Genomic DNA, 17012 nt, shown 5'->3' with positions numbered 1-17012 from the left:
ATCTACGTGTGAGAACCGTCGCCAAGAGGCGTCTGATTGAGACTAGACAAAACCTGAACCGTCGCAAGTCTCTATACCTGACTCTCTTTCTCTCTCACCCCCACTCTCTCTGTTCCTGTCTCTCTCTCTCTCTCTCTCGATATCTCACTCCGCCGACTTGCGTCAGTCAAGTTAGGCTTCGTTGGCTTAGGCTCTGTCAAGTTGGGTTGGGCTCGGGCTACGCTACCGGGTGGCGGGGCACCGGACGTGATAATAGACTCCTCCCACCCCCATGGGAGTTGAGGACTGGGAATCAAGAGTCCGTCCTACGTTCAGGACCGGAAGTACACTGCCGCCATCTGTATCTCTTTACCCTTTCTGACCCCTTCTTTGGGCCTCTTTTGTTATTGGAGGAAAGAGGTGAAGGGCAGGTTAGCTGGGGTTGGCGGTCGCGGTAGAAATGAAAATCTTGTATACAGAGATGCTTTATACATCTTTTATAAACGGTGAAGATCCCTAACGGTATATTGTCAAACAACGGAAAGTAAAAACCATCATGTCTTGCATAAATACTTTAGTCCAGACGGGCATTTGTCGCCGCTAGAATCAGTTGTGAATTTAAAAGACGTGGGCCACTTTCACAGTATCTCACGCAGTGACGTGATTTTCGAGCAATGGGTTTTTTATTCCTATAGTATTTAACAACGCTTCGATAGAAACTTGTAACGGACCTACAGTTTATTAAAAACACTAATGCTGGGGATAAATTAGATTATTTTTATCAAAACAGAATATGCCAAGTGACGCACTTCGAATAATCATGACAATCAGCTGTTGTGGAAAGTTAACCGAAGAAAATCCTGCTGTTTTACGAAAAGAATTTTATGCAAGTCATCTTTTACATTTTTCACCAATTTGTAGGCTCATTTTTCGAGCTACACAATTTCACTTGTCCAAAATTGTAAATTGTTGTTCACATCTTATCATAGATAAATGTCATTCTTGAGTTTCTTAAAAGAATAAGTGAGTCAAAGCACATTGTTAGAACGTGTAATAGTTTCTTTTTCAATGACGAAATAATCTTACCAAATTAGCCTTTATTGTTCTAAAATTTACTAGCGAATCTAAATACGCCCATTTGCCACAGTAGGTTGAAAAAACAATGTCGTATTTTCTCATTTCTGTTGAAAGTGCCAACTGCGAGTGTGGCAGGCAATGAAATGTCAGTTTCAGGCCCTCCCTTTGATGTACGTAATATACCAGGCGGAAGCCTTATGCATTTGCCTTTTCGTAAACTTTTTTTAATAACTTTTGATACGTTGTAGATGAATCCCTCAAAAAAATTTAGTCTATAGTCCCAAGTCGATACTAATACCAAGTCCAGAGAATAATAAATTTTGGAGTCTGGGCCTGCTGTGTAAAAAAATAGATTGTTGTAATTTCAGTTGAATTATAATTGCATTTTTCAAAGCATACTATTGTTGCGTATCAGCACATAATTTTGACAGTAACATACCGGAAAAATGTATTGAAACTTGAAAATCAACTGCGCATGCGCCAAATAATTCGATCTCATTGGTCGGCGAAATTTTGTCTGCGATGCAGGCGGGCCAACTAACACACAATTTGTAAATTTGAATTTTCAAAGAGCATAAGCATTAAATTCCGACCGTTCTTTGAAGAATCAACTCTCCGACCCAACAACAAATGCTTTTCAAACTTTTCCGAGTCACTAGCTCGATTACTTGAGATTCTAACCTCGAAAATTCGTATCAACTACATCGCCACCAGAAACAGTTTCACATCTGAAACTCGGGATGGCCAGCCTGCATGAACAGCCGATGAAACTCGCGCATGCGCGGTTGATTTTCAAGTTTCAAGAAATTGTCCCGGTATATCCGCATATAATTTCCAAACACTTCTGAGTTCTATCAAGTAATGGCGTCACGTGAATCGACATACATTAAAATTTTTTATCTGACAATTCAGCTATATTCCAGTGTTTTCTACAAGAGTTTGAAGCAAAGCAGTACACATCTGGCAAGACGATGTTTTCACTCAAAACTTTCCAATTAAACAATAAATAACTTTGTCGACAATGAATCAATACACAAAAATTTCTTACTTGATTTCCGACGCGGAGTTTTCCCACTTTACAACATTCGGTGAACAGATGTGAGGGTCGCGTATTGTTTAACTTTACAAATTTACCCGATCCTTTTCCTACTTTTCGGAAGGAACAGCATCTTCGACCTTTCCGCTACTTCGAATAAACAGTATCGCTAACCAACCCAGTCAACTAAAATCACCTCCGTCACACCTCTTGGCCCTTCCACTTTTCCAAAAAACCTTGAAATTCTTTCTTTTATCAACTAACGACAGCCAGTACACACCGATCTTTCAAACAATCAACAACTATCCAACTAACCGACAAGTGTCAACGATATAATCGTCAACTATCTAATAATCTTACACCAAATCAAAAAATCTGCTTGAAACTTTACGCAAATTTCGATCAATAGACGATCCAACAAGCATCTCATACTCTGACGAAGTGAAACTGTAACCGATTAGCAATAATCACTCAAATTGTTTATGCATAAAGTATCAGGATGGTTGGTTCTAATCGCCCCAAACGAATATCGCAAGAACGAAAAAAGATATATGGAAAAGACTTACAAAAAATTTGAAGGGCTTGAATGGGAAAAGTTGATCCTGACATGGGTCAACTTGTGGAACGTGCTATTATTCAGATCTTACAAGTGACATCCGATTTGGATATGACGTCATCTGATTGCTGCGACAATTCTGCGACAATGACTGCCCGGCCAGGAAAACAGGCGATGAGAAATATAAGTATGTCAGTGATTATATGTCGGTTTGTAAATGTGAAGTTCATAACATTCGTCTGATATACGTAGGAACGATGACAATGTGACCTCGATTCCGAACGTAACGATTTTCTTCATATCATTGTTATATTAAATGAACGATCACCAATAATGTTGAAATGTTGTGTGTTGTGTTATATATTGTGAGAAGAAGAAGAGAGTGAAACGAGGAAAGAGAGAGACGAGCGATCGGAGAATTAGGAGTCCGCTATTGTCGTAGTCCAGTCATTCTGTTCGAAAAAAGACATACAAATGCAAATGAACCGAGAAGGCTAATTTTTACATATTCTGTAGCGAGGGCTTAAAAAAGCTTAATCTTAAATTGTAGACCAAGTTATTCTATCTGCTTTCTCCGCCACCTTGGAAAACAAGTTTTATCGAATATCTCGTGAACCGTGCATCCTACGACAAAAACGGTGGACATCTTCCTTCTCGATTACGAAATTCTCTGCAACTTTGATATGTTACGGTACCAATTTTTATTGGACAATAGTCAGAAGCGAAATTAGTTTCGATAACTATCTTTATTCACGAACGTGTATTAATTATTATAATCATACCGATCGCTTCACAGAATACCTAGTCTGACTAATAGCATAAGCTTCTGTTCATAAGATAGTTAACAAAGGTGATTTCGCTTCTGGTTATTTTCCAGTAAAAATTGGCACCGTAACGTATCAAAGTTTTTCTATTATTTATTTTAACTATAAAAAAATCAACGAAACATTGGGTGAATAAAATCGAATAAAAGTAATGTCACGCATAACATAATGTAATAGCATAAGATCTTACAAAATACAGAGTCATTTGTTGAATAATGTCCGCGAGAGCGACTGAGGCGGAAAATTTTATCAGAAATCCACATAAGCGGTTTTTTCACACTCAAGGATCAGGCGGCTAGTGTTAAATAAATAACACTGTAAGTATCTACTGCTACAAAAAATATATCGGAGCAGATTCATTCCTACTTTTGTATGTAAATATCGTACAAACACTATTTAAATAATTGAGGCTCTTTGAAACCCTACAATATTTCACGTAATTCAAATAAAATTTACTCAAATAGAGTAAAATGTAACGAAATCTCAAGAATTTTATTTGAATTTTCGGGAAAAAATTTGTCATAAGAACGTAGAATAATTACTGTAATTTTTACCACTTTCTCTTGTTGAATATATTGAAATTGATATTGTAGAATAATTACTTGATTTTAATTTGACGGGAGATTAACTTCACTAGGTTACTTATAGATACATGGAGTACGTAAATCAAGGAAAACTGGTGAATGTGATTTTTTTTTAAACAATTAATAAGTTTTTTCGTTTTTAATTTAAATTTTTCGATACGACAGTGTTAAGTAACTTTTCGGAACAAAAATAAGAATAATAAAATTAATGCTGATTCTACCATTTTTAACGGGATCATTAAAATATTAAGAAATAAGATTGTGCTTACCAACAGCCATTGCCACTCAGACGACAGAAAATCGGTCATTCTGAAAAAAAGTAACAAAATTAAATCTCACACCTATTGTCACCAATTTAATAATAAAAATGTCCGCAAATCTAAATTAGAGTATATTTATCTGCTACATGCTAAATTCATTTTTAACAAAAGATGCCTAGAAAATTAATGTAATTATCTAGACTCTAGAGAATATGGCTGATTGACACACGTTCAACATGGTTTATTATAAATTTTTGACACGTAGGGAATATAACACGTGGCATTCAGTCGCATAGATTATGTCAGACAGGAAATAAAGCATATGATCTCTTATTACGTAGGATTCATGATACACGAGCATATATGCAGGATTAGAAACAGTTAGGCTTGCGGTGTGCTGTGGCTAAAGGATATTCAACTCTCATACGAAATGTCAAGAGACGAACAATTGAAAGACAAAAAAATATGCATCATTCTTTGGTAAAGTTTAGAATACCGGTATTTCTTCGTTTTCTCCCTTTAAAATGTTGATTTGCCTGCATGACTATTGCCATTTGTATTTTACAAATACCCGTTTATACAGATTTCTCGGATATACGTTCTTTTTCAAAGCGCTACAACTTTTGCACAAATGTAAGAATTTTGTTAATTTTTTTTCTTCAAAATATGCGTATTTTCATAGAATTCTAGAAGATTCAAAGTTTAGGTGGATCGATCCAAAATTATCGAAGTTTAGATCACATTATTGTACAACAATGCGAAGAAATATAAGGACAATTTACGGTAATAGCATCTCGTTTTTTTCTCAAATAATATTTTGAAGGCTCGCTTGAAACAATTATGAATTTTTTTATATCCCGAACTATCTTCACTTTCAATTGGCTTGTGTCTAATAAATCTGAAAAATTATTGATATTTCTTGATTAAAAATTAAGCTACTGTTGGGCAATTTGCGTTTCGAATACCATTGAGAAAATTTTTTTCGCGTTAGGCTTCTTTAGCGTAATGCAACTCGCTAAAAAACAGCCACGAATTAAAAGAGACAAACTAAAACTTTCTATCAGGCCGTACCGCTGAGTCACGTAGACGAGGTGGGTACCTAATTTGACTGCAATATTGAATGCGTAGTGATTTTCAATCGAATCTGTGCCTAACGAACTGGGAGAAGATTCTGATCAAACATATTATAAAATATAGTTGCCTGAGGGGACAATCGAGATTTATAGTTAAGATCGCTTGTAAAATCATAGCGTGTTTAACTAAAAATTTATCGGCGTGATTGATGATATTTGTATATAGATTTGACACAACAATGCAGAAATTCCACCGTAAGATGTAGTAATTGAAACCAGAGAGAAACTTTAGTCGGAACAATATCTGCACGATAAGTGCCATAAAAAACGATTTTCTATCAGCTATGCGTAATTTTATTTATTCTGTGATATGCAAGACGCATTTTTGTTCCTATCAATTTACTATTGACCGCAAATCGATGAAAAACACATTCTTGGTTTATGAAAAATCGCTGTGCTCGCAGGGATTTGAATGCCAGACGTTTTCTTTAATAACCACATCGCCAAACTAACTGTTTAAAAATTTACGGCTCCTTTGTCTAATCTGTTGAACGATATAATTTAGTTACCATTAAATATTATTGTCGATACGAGCTATTGCAGCGTGACTTGAACGTTACTAGGATAATTGCAAATGATCACAATTTAAATGAGAAATGAAATGAAAATATTTCAGCAGTCACGTAAAATTAACCGACACCAAAAACGATTAGTAACAAAGTATATCGTGTCGTTGATTAATGTGAGATAGTCAAAATTAACATATTTGTGAATGGTGACTGTGGAGGAGTTGCTCCAACCGCAAACCTCACAGATCATCATTAAAGCGGTTTGTTTTCAACGGTACCGAATAGTCGAGTTGAAGATCTATAAATAGACAACATTTAGCTTATTTGTAAAATTCTTTGCACAATCATTATTGTACCCTTGACCGCTGCACGTTGATTAACAGAGTTTGGTTAAATTAACGTTGATTTATAATTCAGCAACCAAAAATTACAATCAAGTTCGTCATGCAATTGGTTGACTGAACAATAAATTTCGAACCCTACGAATTTTTAACTATTCGCAAAAATGTTTCTCTCAAAATTAGTAAACCAACACGGGCATGTGCGATGGTAAAAGTTTCTATCAAGAGAAAAGGAAATTCGACGCTGTATCGAGTTGTGCAGTGAAACAAGATGGAACAACATTGTATCCCCAATGCAGACACGTGTTGGACACGGCTCCGAAAGGTGCCTAATAATAAGACAAAAATTGTACATGTCTTGCTTAATAATAAGTGGTATATTATTGCCGATCGAGCCGCACGTACAGGCGTTGTATACGAATAAACACGTAGCCACGATGAAGTCTACACGTACTATATATCTTCGCGCTGTATGTGCACCATGCATAAGTGCCAGCGGATGGCGATCAGCGACAACTCGGAAGTCCTGATATGGCCTTCTTCCGCAGTGCGTCTCGCATTCGTGATTCTAACTTATTTTTACGTCTTGTCGTTTCTTGTGTATAGCCGTGACTACAGGGTGTCCATTTTTATGTGTGCTTGACACAGAAAGGACAAATTTTTTAAGTACGTGCAAGAATATCTAAAAATTTAAGGCTCGGGGAGCAAATTGGAAGGGTACACGTCGAGGAAAAATTCTACCACAGGTGTTATTGAGAAAATTACCGTTGATTATCTAATACCTGGTAGTTTACATCCGCGTGAATCGTACATTTTTTTAACGCATTTTCAATAGCTTCTCGATGATCATCATCGGCCAAGATTTCCAGTAAAATAAGCCTTAGAATTTCTGAGGAGTTAGATGAACGACGAGTGAAAAACGGCTACATAATTTCATTGTGCAATCTCTAAATTATAAGGTGAAACGTGAAGCGCGATCGATTGACAATTCATAATTTATTTCTACGGCCAAGGTTTCGAATTCGAGCAGAAACTTGTAAGGCGAAATTTAATGCGGTCCAATTCTGGTGTACTGGAAATTATAGAAACGTGAAAACCGATCGAATGGCGCATACAATTCAGTTATAACGGGGGTTGTATGAAAATAATTATTCGATAATGAGTTGTTGAGAATTTGAGGAATTCCTCCTTCAAAGTTAATCAGGTGTGTTTCTCGATTGACATTTAGGCACGTACTGTAACAAATGAAATTTTTCTCAGTATGTAACAAAGTATATCCTAAAACCTGTTCAGACGTTGTAGCTATCCACAGAAGAAAAAAAAAAGAATCTAAATTGGTTCGGTAGTTCTGGAGTTACAAGCGAGGATACGGACAGGCGGAAAGAAAGACGTTGAGTTTTATTTATGCAGAGAAGAGATGCGGCACCGTAGGTATGTTAATGTATCTGCACACAGAATTATCGCTTCGGTCAAGCAAGGTTCTCACGTTTTCCAATGCCGCGAAGAGAGTTATTCGCGACGCGTTTTAAACCGTGTATAACCATGTCCTTCTCTTGCCCGTGATAAAAACCTACATCAAAGAGCATTGACGTTGATAATCTCGAATCGCAATTGAACTTTCCGTTCGTCTTCTGCGGGGTTCTGCGATCTCGGATCTTATCGTGGCACGCTTAGCTCTCCTGCTGGGCGGGGACACAATTTATAGATCATTGCTGAGCTAAACATTTCATTCACCACTAGAAATAGTTCCGCGACTTTGAATCGGACTCGCACCGAACAGAACGTCGTCCTCTGGTCACTGAAAGTCGCTCTGCCAATCCCGGTATCCAACTTTACGTGTAGTATACGTGTAGACAAGTCTTGCTTCCATAAGTGTGGGAAAAAATCATGCACCGTTGATATGTACGTTAGGGTAGTCGATGAAAGGGTTGTCTTTGAATTTTCATTTTCCCAGAGGATTAAAAGCTTTCAAGTTAGTTTTAAAATAAATCCGTGAAATTTTTGGCTTTCTTTCAACTGTAACAATAAGATAGTAGGCTTTCTGATCGAAGTATCTTATGGAAATAAAATGGGACAAGCTTCTGTTGCTCTTTGAAATTTTATAAGTCGTTAACGAATATACCCACAATAATGGAAAATACAAATTGTTGCAGAGAATTGTGACTGAGTCACAATACCAATCAAGACTTTGTAAATTTTTTTAGCATTGCATCGATCAATACTAGTAGAAAGTAATTTTTCGATTTTCATTTATCATGTAATGAGGTTTTACAATAATGTAATTACATGAATTTATCTTAAATTTTATAGCCTACAAGTAATGTGCGATATATTTTAATACACGATTGTTCATTTTGTAGCTATACTTGACAGAATGATAATTTTTTATAAAAATAAACTTTAAATGTTAATTAATACATGAACGCTTTCATTTACGAATTTTATGCATCAGAGATTTCAATTCTCTACAAAAATATGTATTTTTCATTATTTTCGGTATATTCGTTAACGACTTATAAAATTTCAAAGAGAAAAAAAGTTTTTCTCACGTTCTTCTCATAAAATAATTCGATCAAAAAGCGGATTATCTAAGAGTTGATATAGAGAGCTCGAATCTTCAGGGAATTCTTTTTTATCAATTTGAAAACGTTTAAGCCCCTCGGAGCATAAAAATTCAAAAACAACCCTATTAAGGACCACCCTAATGTATACATAATACATCACTTTCGAAAGTTTTATTGCCTTTTGATTCATTTTGAAATTTGCAATCCCCTTCAAGAATAATGAACATGTATACAGAAACAGATTCAACATAAAAAAAAGGAAAAAATGTACCCACTAAAAGCAAGAGTTTTGAACAGCTTCAGAATTTTAAATCAGAACTGCACAAGGAGTCAACTGCTTAAAAAATTCTAATGTTTTATTGTAACTTCTCCTGTGAATAAATTCTAAAATTGATTCACAGACTGATACGAGTTGTTTATTCGGTAGTTCATACTTATTTCCTGACTCGATGATTCAGTCATTCCGTCATTATCTCTTAATATCATTAATTTCCGAAACACACTAAGAAAACGTTAACGCGAATATAAAGGTTGAGATATTTCAAGACCAATTTTGTTTCATAGAACAACAAGAACGGACAAAATTCACATAGAAAAGAAAAAATGCCTATTTTCCATTGCAAAATGACCAAATTTTCATAAGAATTTCAATTGATCGTTTATTCGGGTATTTGTCCCTTTAGAAGTAGATTAAACTTTTGTCAAAAATGCAACGAACAACGCATAATAGATTTCATTTTTTCCAAGTACGTGATATTTACAGTGAAAATAACCGCTTGTGTCAGACCATGTAAAAATAACGGCTCTTCGTTGTTCCATAAACTTTATGCTAGGAACAAGACGGGCTGACTAACAGATGTGAAGAATTGTACCGTATTCAAAAAACAGCCGCAAAATACAGCTATAAGTAACGTTTAATAGATATTTTGTTTAATTCATGTTTGTACAGCTGCAGCAAGTCCGGAATGCCTCAGGGTCGGATTATTACCGTGCTCCGCGTGTTTATACCTGTACACCAGGCTAATAGCATTTTATAATTGCGGCACGAGTTTGCGAAAGGGTATTGAAAAGACTTTTCCCGAAGGTATCGGCACGTGCCTCAGAATACGTTGGGACGGTTATTTAGCTCTTGGGGCAGAACACTCGACTTCGAATAAAAATTGTTGTTCAAAGTTACTTTCGACTTGTTTAGAACTTTCCATCCCTCATATTTTATTGTATTCCTAATTGCTCTAAAAGAACTCGGTATCGTAAAGTCGTCATGAAGGTGTGCTGTTCGAATCCGTTGTATTAAATTTTATTTTACCTTATGCTATTCCATTTGCACTTTTTAATCATTTCGGATTTGTCGACCGAGGAAATCAAAAACCTTTCTCCTTCTGAATGAATTTTAGCATACTGATCGTGGAATTTTGTAGAATACGATAAATTTTCGGTACAACTTGCAAGATTTCAAATCATCAAAATCCGTTGATCCACTCTCGAAATATCATCGTTTCTTGAAATTTCAAGATCTACTAAGTACTCAACTTTTAATTTTCAGGGTGATTATAATAATATCTTTTATTCTTTTTTTTTTCGTCGAAAAAAAGGAGGGAAAATTGAAAAGAAGGCTTCGGTATTTAGAGATAAGAGAGAATTTATTTATCATGATTGCCTTTCCTGTCGTTACTGGTTAAACAAATTATCCACTTTGATCTGATCCTGTAATGATGTTTGAATTTCTTATAAAGCTTATTCGAATGTTGTATTTAATCGAAATATGAGGCTAGTCGTCTTTAAGAAACTTTAGTCAATGGCTGTGTATGGCATTTGAAAGATTCAAAAAGAAACGGAAACGATTGAAAGCTGGTCAGATATTATTAAATCATGTTGCAAAAACTATGTACCTAAGTATGTTACGATTTGGTTTTAAAAACCAAATTTTCTACAATTCAACGTTCACCCATATAAATGAGTATCGCTAGTTTAATAATTTGAAAACAATGGTTTCAGTATAAAATATCAATGAAAAGTAACTTTTCGTCGCTTACGATTGATGATAACGTTTATTGCGGTTGAGACAGATAGCTGGAATATCAGAAGAACTGTGTGAATATCAATTCACCTTGATTTCGGTACGATAAATAAAGACCGTCCCGCTACACATATCGGGACGGATTGTTTATAATTTTTACACTTTCCTCGCACCTGCCTCATATTTCCGGTCAAATACGTGCCCTTACAAACGCGTGCCAAGGAACACGTGTAAATCTTCTCGTTAATATTTATAGTTCATACTTGTTCCGCAGTTGGTTGCCCCTACGATTCCACGTACCTAATTCGTCTTACTCCGAAATCTCGAATTTGAAAAGTTCGGAAAGTGCCGAATTCAAATGACCGAGCTTCTGACCTGATTACTTTTAACCCTAATAGGTCACTTGGGGTGAATTGCATCCGAAACATTTTTCAAGACTTTTTTTTAGACATTTTTGGCACTCTCCTTAACTTTGCCGATGTTTTACAATATTTAAATAATCAAGTTTGGTTAGGAAAACTGAGAGAGCTTTTTCTGCGATCCTTAAACAATACCTAGATATTTCTTTCGGATATTTAGAAACTCATTTTTAAAGCAAAACATCACGTTTGAGATAAATTTCACACAGTGTAACCGTTATGCGATTCTTCTAAGGTGTGACCTACTAATGTCAATGTGGCCGTTTTGTTTTGTCAAAAAGTATCCGTGTGAAGAAAAAATTCTAATTTTTTTCAAATTTTAAATCTCACTCTTTCGAAAGATAAGAATTTTTGAAAAATTTTACCCGTTGAAACCTTGAGTGCATTCAACTCATGAAAAACATAGCATTTAATTTTTTAAATGGATATTCTACGATGAAGTAGAATTGATCAAATTGAAAATGATCGGGCAAAATGTTCAATGATTTTGCATGGAATGCCCCATGTATGAGGTGTCGATCAAGATCAGAAATTGAAATTTCAGATTGCTCTGGAATTTTTTTTACTACAATACTGACTACAAAATACAACCCCATTTATGTTTTTACTTAACCAATCGTCCCAATCCGAGACATGATTCAATTTACTGTTTCCGAGGCATCCATTTTTGAAAATCTAAAAAGATTCACAAAAATCTAGCGAAACGTAACACAATTTTTTGGCACTCGTCGAAAATAGAATTTTCATTACGGAAAAAGATGCGTTGTTTCGGAAGGTAATGGAAATAAAAAAAAAAAACAAATTATGATTGCGACAAATTTGTCATACGAAAAAGAGGAAAAGATTTTTAGTAATATGGGTAAAAAGAAACCACATTCACCTAGGGATTTACAAAATAACGAATACATTGCGAAATCAAAATTTTATCCCTTATAAATATTTATAATCATTATTTGAAATTAAATTCGACCGTCCACAAGAACTCCAAAATTTGGTTGTATTTTTATTTTTTTTTAATGTGCTCTGGACGTTTGCAGATTTCAGAAAACTAGTTTTTCGGAACAAATTAATTAAATCATATCTGAAGACTAGATGAGATTTGTTATAAAAAAAAAAAAAAAACAGAAATTAACGGGGCTGTGTTTTACGAATAGTATTTTCAAACGAAAGATTTCGGGGCAAATCTAAGATCTCAACTTCCGAACTCGATCGAAAACTCGTGGAATGCCCCATATATGATTTGCAGATAAGTTAGATGCAGTGTGTACCTCACGAGCAGTTGAAGCGGTTACAATCCAATTCAGCTAATAATAGTAGATTTTTATTGAAATAGAACGCGTCTGCTGATTTCAGGCCAGCATCTGTTTTTGTTTGATATTTGAGTTCACGAAAAAACATTTTCACGCAGATGTCGATTCTCGGCAGAAAATGTCGTTCACTTGAGCATCTACTAGCCATATTAAACAAATCTTTTTTTTATCACGAATAAACGACAGATGAAATACCTAAGGAAAAATACATCGAATTTATTCAATCATGGTGAATTGTTTAGTGGGAACAGGTTAAAATGGCGTAAATGTTTTCTTAAGTCAATGAGAGATTACTTTCAACTCTGATTCGTGAAAGATAACGTTTCGGGCAAAATCTTAATGTGTTCAGTGCGCAGAATCAGTTGTCGAATGAATATGTAATACAGAATATTGGACACATCTGTCCAGATGTGTTCGTCGATGTAGCAATAATCAGGCAGCTCAAAATGGCGGCCGGTAATTATTATGACGCAAATCATTGACGCTATTATACATCGCAGAAATCATTAATATATACGTGTGCAGGCATTTCAGAGATCTTACATCCTTGGTGTAATTTTTAACAATACTAAACAAATAATAACATTCTTTGATACGGTCAAGGAAATTCTTGGTAGTCCGGTTCCATGGATTTGTATATCAATTTTGCATTTTTATGCGGTAAATACCCGAAATGTGTCGATTAAGACTTCACGTGAAATTTGGGGGGATCAGAAAATTATCACTTTTTCGTAGTTTCGCTGAAAATTAATAAATTAGAATTATCTAGAGGGCGAGTTGTTGATTATAGATGAGTCGTGAAAACAACCAATCTAACGATATTGTTTAAAAATCTATTTCTTAATTTCGTTTGGCCCTGACTTGACATAAGAAAGATTTATGTCAATTAAATAAAAGTGACATACGTGAATTTTGTAGAAAAAACGAGATAAAGGTACACGTACAACAAAAGAGGTGAATATTCTTGAACAAGAAATTGAACGGTTTCGTATAGAATCACGGCCTAATACTAACAAAAAATGTTTTTATTAATGCGTTATAAAACTAGGTCAATTTTGAGAAAATAAAATGTGTATCGGACACTATAAATACGTATGTGAAAAATTCTTATAATAAAAATTTAACAAAAGTGCGAAAAGAAATGTTCACCAAAATTATCATACAGAAGTTTCATTCGTACAAAATATATACATGAATACTGTGATGAATATACGTGAAAATTTTATCATCCAGGGGCTATTTTAAATTTCAGCATACCTAACTTAATGTGCATCGAACTTAAAGTTACAGGAAAAAGGAGTACATATTATAAGAAAAAATGAAACTTTCGTATCTAGGTTTGCAACAACGGAAATTTTCAGCTGCAGCTGACAAATCTATGCACCGACTTAATTACGATTTATTTAACCACCCGCAACGCTAGTTTGGTCGTTCCTTTCGAAATCCTGGAAAGTCTGGGTAAATCACACGTGCATAAATGTGGTGAAGGGGAAGGGGCAGGGGAGGGGAATAGCGGGAGGGGTAATAGAGAGCAGCGCACGTCTGGTTTGGTTCGCCTGTCAGTTTTAGTCTATTAATATACTTGGTGGGCTGGAACACCTAATGGAACGAATATTCGTTGTACCCACCCACAGGTTCTTCAAAGCGGTCGGAAAAATGTATTATTTCACTTGTTACAAGCCTTAAAGCACACTGTATTCCACACGCTGTACGAAAGAATACTTCGTCCAATATTGAACGTACTATCGGGGTTGGGATATATTCGAATGTTAATGAATTTAGAGCAACTTTCAGCGCCAATCGAATTCTTCTTAAAATACACGGTCGTCCAAACTGCTTCCAGTACCGAATCGGAAATATAATTTGACACATCGTTTGACAGAATATCAAGCTTTTCTCGTACGCGAGAATACAGAGGTTTTCAACGAGGGACAACACCTTTTGCAAATCTTGTCTATAATCGTAAACACCAGAAGCAGTGTCGACGACTGACGAATTGAAATGGTGGTAAATTGAGTAGCACCAATTTTTCCTCCATCGTTTATCATCGGTTATACGATTTGAGCAGCAGGTAATTACCCTGCCGTCACAACAGAAGTTAACAGTACAATAAAGCTCACCAAACAATCTCCGTTCAGGCATGTGTTCCAGATTTTCAAACCTGAAGTTGTCAAGATGAGAAGAACATCGCTAGCGAACACCGAGCACCAGTCAATAGAAACGATCGGACACAGTTTCTCTCTCACTCTCTCTTATTTTCAACCTCGTGATATTCTTCCGAAGTACGAAGGGAATTGTTACCGCAAACGGAGACGAAGTCGTGTTGAGAAAAAAGGTTCGATACCCAGAGTTCAATTTGCAGAGTAAAGGAGACGAAAAAAAAATCAAAAAAACCAAAAAAAAACAAACAAACAAACAAATAAATAAATAAATAAATAAGCAAACACGCACGCGCACCGGCGTTTGTCGCGAATCGACGATCCTTTGGTTAACGCTGGTCTTCGTACACGCGAATGGTACCCAGAATGTGAGGAGTCCTCGCGTTCGGTTCGCGACCGCGCAACGCGACGTACTGACAGAGCTTTTGCTTCGCCATGCGACGCGGCCACGTGACCGCGTTCAAGTCTGGTTAGGGCGCTCCTCGGAACACCCGCGCATCTGGCATCTAAAAGAAACCGTTCCCTTCTTCGGTTTGCCTTGCCTTGCCTGCGTTTCTTTGCCGCGCGCCTCTCCGGCTGCGATTTAACATACGTGCAGCTGTAACCGCACGGATTTTGCTCCAGCTGCGGATGGATATACGCGGTGATGAGGCCACTTCGTAATTCCCTCTCGAAAACTTCTTCGTTATCGCTAGACTTGTCTGACTAAGGTTTTGTGGTCTTGACTTCTCGAAACGCGAATTCTTGGGATGTCTGGACTCGCTCGAGAGGAAAAAAAGTTACGAGGAATCGAGAAATTGTAGTCTTGATTGTGTGCGACTTTGATCTAAGGATTGTTTTTATGACGATACTTCAGGTATCTAGTATTTATTTAATCAAAAGATGGTGTGATTAGTATTTTTACTTACCTCAGGATGAAAGCTAAGATATGTAGTCGGATGATCTACTTTTTAATAATAAGACGAATTTAAAGTTTGATAAGAAGGTACACACAGTATAACTTGGATAGTTTTGATAGGAAAATGTCTAAGTAATTAAAATTTTAATATAAACAAGGTTGAATAAATGCTAAACGTTCATGGTTATTAATAAGCGTAATTTTACTTTGCATTTAACTAACAATTTTATGATTTTTTAAAGGCTTTAGACATTTCTCGAAAATTCGAGATTTCTCGAGTACCGAGAGAGAAATAAGTCAAGGAATCAGAAGCCCTGCGTCTGACAAGCGTTAATTAATGCAACCAGATTGACAGCTAATCATTGACCGTGTTATCTCGCGTGTGGATGGTATGACAGGTATGTTATCGATTACGTTTCATTAATTTGTATGATATGAGTAATTTGAAACCCCAAAAACTATAATTTGCATCCATTAAAACTAAAAACTTTGATTATGTGCTATTTTGTAATGGCGCCGACAATCAGACTCCGACGTCATGGGGTCATTTTCTAATAAAGAACGTGCTTTTTGCAATTCATCAAATCTTGAGTGTGTTTCCTGCTCAAATTTCCCCAAGTTTCAGACTCCAGCATCAAGTAGACAGTATTTCGGGATCGATCATGAAAGAACTTAAAAAGAATGATTTCGAAATATGAATCCCTCAGATGTGTCATTGGAACTACCAATTTCGTTCTGTAATACATGCGTACGCGCAAAAGTAATTTTTGAATAATCGAATCAAGAGGTAAAACTGCTCATCAAAAATAATTCTTTTAGTACTAATATTTGAAGTGCAAATGACGCTATATAATTTTTGGTTTAACGATGAAGATGAATGATTGTTCTTTACTATAATTTTGATAAGGGTGTTGAAAATTTAGCGCAGTATGCACATGGCTGCTGTTAAAAAAACTTATGCATTCTTTGCGTGGAACGAACATGTAATAATAAATATGAGATCCCGTTAAGAAATCTACAAAATTTTACCTGCGCGGTAGAACATAAATATTGTATACACTTCTGAAAGTGCTTAATTATTTCATGAGATAGAAATACGAATATACTCACGGAAAAATTATTTTCGATTAGGTTGAATCGCAATAGATATGTTTTCAAACACGTGCTTAAAAAGTTCAATTTTCAAATCCCGTGGAACGTGTGTAAGGTGTCTCATTTCCGATCAATCTGGTTGAGCAACGTTTGCGCATGCGCGCAGCTGAAGTGCTCAATTTTACACACTAGGGTTTTCTTTAGCGCGCGTTCGAATAAATCAATTTCACGCACTGTCATTAATTGTAAGCTTA

The 17012-nt window shown here is 35.8% G+C and overlaps 1 protein-coding gene across 1 annotated transcript in view; it reads right to left on the bottom strand.

Moving 5' to 3' along the window:
• Positions 1–14946, bottom strand: part of LOC124185997 — a 66595-nt gene extending 51649 nt beyond the window's left edge. Inside the window, exons 1-2 of the mRNA XM_046577331.1 lie at positions 14730–14946; positions 4326–4365 (exon numbers count right to left, since the gene is read on the bottom strand). Coding sequence (XP_046433287.1) covers positions 4326–4335 — 10 coding nt within the window. The 5' untranslated portion in view covers positions 4336–4365; positions 14730–14946. The remainder of the gene's footprint in view (positions 1–4325; positions 4366–14729) is intronic.
• Between the last annotated feature and the right edge of the window lie 2066 nt (positions 14947–17012).

The sequence above is a fragment of the Neodiprion fabricii genome, chromosome 1 (genome assembly GCF_021155785.1).
Source record: "Neodiprion fabricii isolate iyNeoFabr1 chromosome 1, iyNeoFabr1.1, whole genome shotgun sequence".
NCBI classification, from domain to species: Eukaryota; Metazoa; Arthropoda; class Insecta; order Hymenoptera; family Diprionidae; genus Neodiprion; species Neodiprion fabricii.
Note: the sequence above shows the minus strand (reverse complement) of the source record. Positions and strands in the feature narration are given on the sequence as shown.